The sequence below is a fragment of the Phoenix dactylifera genome, chromosome 18 (genome assembly GCF_009389715.1).
Source record: "Phoenix dactylifera cultivar Barhee BC4 chromosome 18, palm_55x_up_171113_PBpolish2nd_filt_p, whole genome shotgun sequence".
Lineage (NCBI taxonomy): Eukaryota > Viridiplantae > Streptophyta > Magnoliopsida > Arecales > Arecaceae > Phoenix > Phoenix dactylifera.
This window is the reverse complement of record NC_052409.1, coordinates 7,640,117-7,646,104: the sequence shown is the minus strand read 5'-3', so window position 1 is coordinate 7,646,104 and position 5,988 is coordinate 7,640,117. Positions and strand designations below refer to the sequence as shown.

The 5,988-nt window shown below is 39.6% G+C and overlaps 1 protein-coding gene across 1 annotated transcript; it reads right to left on the bottom strand.

The window, feature by feature from the left end:
- Positions 1 to 607: 607 nt before the first annotated feature.
- Positions 608 to 2,352, bottom strand: LOC120104427 (trihelix transcription factor GT-3b-like). Its single transcript, XM_039115582.1, has 2 exons — positions 1,933 to 2,352; positions 608 to 1,419 (listed from the first exon to the last, which is right to left on the bottom strand). Exons 1-2 carry the CDS (start codon positions 2,260 to 2,262, stop codon positions 841 to 843), a joined length of 909 nt encoding a protein of 302 aa, XP_038971510.1. The 5' UTR covers positions 2,263 to 2,352; the 3' UTR covers positions 608 to 840.
- Positions 2,353 to 5,988: the final 3,636 nt, after the last annotated feature.

Genomic DNA, 5,988 nt, shown 5'->3' with positions numbered 1-5,988 from the left:
CTGAAAATTGTAAATACTTTACTGAAATTCTTAAGAGTTGCAAAAGTATACAGTGTGTTGTATATGTTGGCAGGATCGTATAGAGTCCATCTTGGAGAGTCTCTTAAGGGGAGTGGTTGATTCCATTGTTAGATGGCAGAAAAGATACAGGTTCACAGGTTCACAGAAGGATGGAGATTAGAAAGGGATGATGCCAAGTTAGACATTTGGCTGGCTTTGTTAAGGTGGAACATTAAGACTGATATTTCATGAATATAGGATAGTGAAATGCCATATCAATGACTAATGGATGAAATCAGAAACTCACTCTTCCTGAAAGAAGTTTGGATTCTTTGATATACTTGGATCACAAGTAGATAACATTGCAAGTCATTTGTTGGAGCAGTGGTTGTTATGTTTTCTCCTTTTCTTTCTTCTTGGTTCACAAGGGGAAGTCCCAGGTATCAAGATTATCAAAAACTACCAAAGAGTTTTTAAGTCAGCAGGGATCAAGGAATCCCAAAATATTCTACAGGCAGTTTAAAACCCCAAATTGGAGATTCATAACCAGGATTTTATGCAAATTCTGTGTTAGATCCACATAAACTGACATGCAAGTCCAGAAGAATGACACAAGACAAGAGGCTATTACATGTAAAATCAATTCATTTCCAATCAAAAGTATTCGAAAACAAGAAAAAAATAAACTTCCCACCTATGCTATGCTATGTGTATAAGCATAAAAATCCATACAAATGATCCTGTGCACAAGCCTGAACTTCCTCAAGAACAACTTGTGAAACTCCAAGCCCCAGACAAATACAGAGACCAAGCAAACAGTACCAACAATCCCAGCCACCCTCAGAAGTCATCCTGGATGAGCTTGTTCAGCAGGGTGGTAAGGAGTGCATCCCTCTTCTCGGCCCGGCTCTCTTCCCTCATCCTCCTCTGCTCCTCCCTCTCCCGCCGTGCCTGCTCCAGCATCAGCCTCTCTTTCTCCAGCTTCTCCATCGACTGCCGCCACTCCTGCTCGAAGGCCCGGCGCTCCTGGGCCCTCCTCTCCATCACCTCCCTCCACTGGATCTCGACGCGCTGCTGCTGCTGCAGGAACTCCTGCAGCAGCTCATGGATGCTGCTCGATGCCTTTGTCCGCTGCTGCTGCTGCTGCTGCTGCTGTGCCCCTTTATCAGCCTTCTTCTTTCTGCTCTTCGAGGGGTGCTCGCCATCGCTGTCCTCATCATCCTCATCATCATCCTCAGAGAATTCACCGGAGGATCGGTCTGCGCCGAGCCTCTTCAGTTTCTTCTTCGAGGGGGAGGCGCTGGATTCAGACTCCAGGAGGAGGCGCTGCATGTTTCTTGCCCGCTCCATGAATACGGCATGAAGCTCTTCGAAGAATGGGCATTGCCTGCCATTTTCTGGATCAGCTGTCTCTGTATCCTGGGGAAGCAAGCCCAGGAACAAGTAAATCCTTTCATATCAGAATTCAAAAGGGAAGAACATCCATCAGTACACAAAAGTTCTACAAAAAGTTCAAGTAAATCCAATAAACTGAGACCAACTCCGAATCCTAAATGAAAAAAAAAATATCTTTTTTTTTGGTAACAATGAGCGTTTTCTTTGCCTAGAGATCATTATTCCTGGAAAGCAGAGTAATCTTTATTCTGGCCCTTTTTCAAAGTCCTGCTCTGAAATCTCAACATTGTAATAGTCAAATTGGAAAAAATATTAAGAAAGTTGTTTGGCGATGCCCCATCGCCTTATTTGCCGATTGCTCCTCCGGTCCAATAATTTACCCTTCCAGAAACTCGATTCTAACCTTCAAGAAGAAGAACATTGCTCGATTTCTATTGGAAGACATTGAAGGAAACCAATCTTAACCTAATAGTCTAATATCCAATGGATGGCAAGCGCATAAACAAATGGAAAATTTTGCAAGAAAGAAAGACAAACCTTGTAGCGATTGACGAGGTTCTTCCACTTGCACTTGCACTGGTCGGGGGTGCGGCGGTAGCCCCTCTCCCTCATCCGGGCGGCCACCGCCTCCCAGAGGGTCTTGTTCCACCGCGCGACCGTCAAATCCCGCTCCAGATCCCCCCTGAAACCGATCAGCTCCCTCGTCTCCTGCTCGCTCCACTGTACCTGCGCCACCCTCTCCTCCTTCCCCATCCTTATCTGCTGCTGCTGCTGCCAAGATCTGTTCATCTGCGGCGGCATCATCGCCATCCGCCCGCCCATGGCATCCCCATCCCCTCCTCCTCCTCCTCCTCCTCCTCCCATCATCTCCCTGCGCCTCCAAAATACCTTGGCCTCGAAGCTTTCTTCTCTCCTATTGCTATCTTCCACTTCTCGTAATTAGGAGAGTTTCAATTGGGACATTGCTTCGACCATGGTTCTCGTATCTATATACCTGAGGAGGACCTGTCGGATTCTAGAAGAAGTAGACGGTCATTGTATAAAATTACAAAAATACCATTACCGTTTCTTGTTATTATAATTTACGGATTATCTAATATGTGTTGTCTCATCTGTTCTTTCAATGAAAAGGACCCTGCAAGGACTTAAAGGAAATAAAAAAAATCATAACCAATTGTGACGTATTAGTTGAAATTTTGGCCGCCTTTTCTGATGCATGTCTCGTCCACCAAGAATGGTGTTTTCATGCTATGGCCTACTGTTGATTTAGGCATGTTTAAAGGCAGGAAGGAGGATGGATTAGTTGAAGCACAATCCAAATTGCTTCTCAATATTCTTATCACTATCATGAATTGAGTTGAATATAAGTAAATTTATGTTTACTGTTTAGGATTCTTACATATCTACAAAAGAGAGATAGTATTTGTTATTATTTTTTTTTCTTTTAATACTTGAACCATTGTCAAATTTGACTAGAAGCTGTTACCAAATGGTCTTCTCTTCTTATCCTTCCTAACAAGTGTGTGGCTCGAATAGTTGATTATCATATTAAACAAACACATAACCATTCTTACACACATGCATTTAAAATAATAATAATAATAATAATAATGGTAAATGTAGCTCTTGCAAGCGCTATTTCTATAGCAAATAAATCATATGGACTTATGTTAAATCTAAATGTACTTCGGAGATTCTTTCATATTTTCTCATATGCTCATATGTATTTCCATTTTACGAAACTAAAATATAATGGTTAGCATGCGGCAAATGTGACAAAGAAAAAGTCTATTTAAGTATAACAATCAAATCTTTGTGTTAATGCGGTTATACATGTACTTCATGAACATAAGCTCATATCAACAAATTAAAAATAAATATATTTATTTTTTTTCTTTCTTTTTTTTTAGAAAATTAACTAGCTTCTATCATTCAATTGAGATTTGAAATAATGAATGTATCAAAAATTGACCTGAAACTCTTTATTTTATCAAACTAGCATGAAAAGCAACCAGGGCAGGTCCAGTTGGTGGAATTAAATAAATCAAACTACAAATCACCCAAAGAAAAACATTATAACAAGCAAAGCTTTTTCTCTCCTTGGGTGGGAGCGGCGGATGAACAAATTTAGCATATTAGTCCGCAAGGAAGTGATAGTTTCACCTAACTGCTTATATCATCAAAAATGACTCCTAGAAAATAATAATAATAATAATAATAAATATAGGGGCATTTTGGGTAGTTTTCTGACAGTTGTATTTTTGCGACTTTTTGTCCGGTTCCACACCAGGGAAACCGCGTCGTCCGAAGCGGTGTGAACGCCCGCTTCCGACGTGGGAATGCGGGTGCGAACACGGAACAAGGTGAGAAGCGGAAGTTTGGAAACGAAGACTCGTATGTTTGGTGCGGAAGGCTCGGTGAAATTGCGGCTTTAAACGCCAGGATTTGAAGGTCGGTAATCTGCCAAAATATAGAGAAGGATTCATTCGACCAAGACTGACCGAGCTCTTTGGTCGCATTTTTATTTGATAAATTGGATAATTTAAATTAAATCAAAAAAAATACATTCGTAGAGTCTGAAAATAAAATATTAGAAAATTATATAGAAAGATCCGTTGAGAAATTGCATAGAGTAAGTTTTGTGTGATTCGTCACGTATGGTACCATCACTATTAACTTCTTTATGAATATACGAAATCTCAATAGATAGTGGTAATCGTACTACTCTTCAGAAAACCTGTAGAAGTAGATGAATTTTGTCAAATTAGAAAGGCATATGATAACTGTCATAGAATTAGTATTTAAATAAATCTGTGAAGTATGTAGTATGTAGATACGCAACTCAGCCATTGAAACCATGGTATCAAATACCCTAACACCACTTGCCATCGTAAAAGTACCACTAGCATTTCGGATGACAAAACCTGCTTCACACGAATCATCTCTTTCTAACATACTGTCATCAAAATTGATCTTGAGGAAGTAGAGGATATTTGTAGCATCTGATTTGGTTTGGATCTTTTACAGTGCATGTATTGTACTGCAACATGCTTGGATAGGTGACACATTGCCCATCCCCCAATCGTCCTAAACTTGGATGGCATGCCAAATAATGCAGGTTCGAAGATGAGCAACATCCATTCGTCTCCAAGATGTCCAACATGTCATCTGTCCAAGTGCAAAACATGCACTATTTAGGATCCCAACTCGCATCTAACCATTCACAGGCTAGTGGTTTCATTCATCATATCGATGGGCTTTTAAGTCAAAAGCAGCTCCCAACTCCAAGCATGTTTTGGGCCAAGCCCCTAGAATGAGTTTCTCCTTTCTTTGTTATTTTTAATTATATGATATGTGTATCTAATTAATTTTGTTAAGTTTCATACATGTATTTATATTGAATGGAGGAAAAAACTAAACAGAGTTTACATGCATATCATAGACCTCCTGCAAATTAATTTACTGCACTTAGCAGTACTTTAGTGATTTTGTTGCAACGGTAAATTTTGTGATGGGAAGGAGAGAATTTTCTAATAACAAGGAGAGTGGATTGATATTATATAACATAGTCTTTTTGTAGATGACTACCTCTTTCCGCATTATTGCTTCACCGTCGTCGCCTACTTCTAAGGATCCAAGATTACAACTAACAAACAACTTCTAAACAACCTTAACTCATGCATCATTATCCCAACTAGCGAACACCTTTAACTTATTGAAACAATCAGATCTCTCTAAGCAAACAACCTTATCTAGGGCTCTTGATGGAAGTAATCAATCATATCAAGACGGTCGATTTTGTGAGAATTCGTACATGTGTTTGTTTAGTCATGCTGCGTTGACAATATATTAGCTAGATGACGGATACCTATAGAACATCAAAGAACTTAAATAATATTTATTATTATTATTATTTTAGAAAAATATAAGGGTGTTACAGATGATCTTAGAATAAGTCTAGTCTATAGCTCATGTAGGCTAGAAAACCATTTGAATTGACTATAAACTAATTATGGTGTTTGTGATTGGATTTAAATGAATTTAGACTTTTGGACTTACAAGAATATCAGGATATATGAGGATGTATGTTTAGTCCTACATCAGTTTTATACTAAGTAGATCTTGGATACTTATATAGGGCCAAAGAACTCAAATATTATCTTTCGACTATTTCTTTGGGTGAAGTCTTCGGTGTTACAAATTTCCTAGGATAATCTCTATTTTTATTTCTATTTCTATATTGAAATCTATCTAAATTATATAATGCAGTATGACATCAACATCTATCTCACCAGGTAAGACTCAGATCTCTCATTCACTTTTTGCTGATAACTGCATGCTATTGGCCCGGGCGACGAGATACTCAGCTCAGGCAATTCGGAGGATTCTAGGAGAGTACTGTGAGACCTCAAGGCAGTAGATCAATCTAATGAATCGGCTGTCTGATTTAGTCCAAAGATCAAGCCATGGGTGAGGACTTCTATTTTGAAGACCTTGGCTGCAGGGGAGCAGGAGGGCGCCCTGATGTACCTGGGGGTGCCAGTCACTGGACGACGACTATGCAGGGAGAGTGTGCCTTGGGAGCAGAACATT

Excerpts from the sequence above, each read along its gene's own strand:
- LOC120104427 (XM_039115582.1), bottom strand. The coding sequence starts at position 2,262 with ATGATGGGAGGAGGAGGAGGAGGAGGAGGAGGGGATGGGGATGCCATG. Across the intron at positions 1,420-1,932 it reads ACCTCGTCAATCGCTACAAG|GATACAGAGACAGCTGATCC; the intron begins GTTTGTCTTTCT and ends TTGCTTCCCCAG.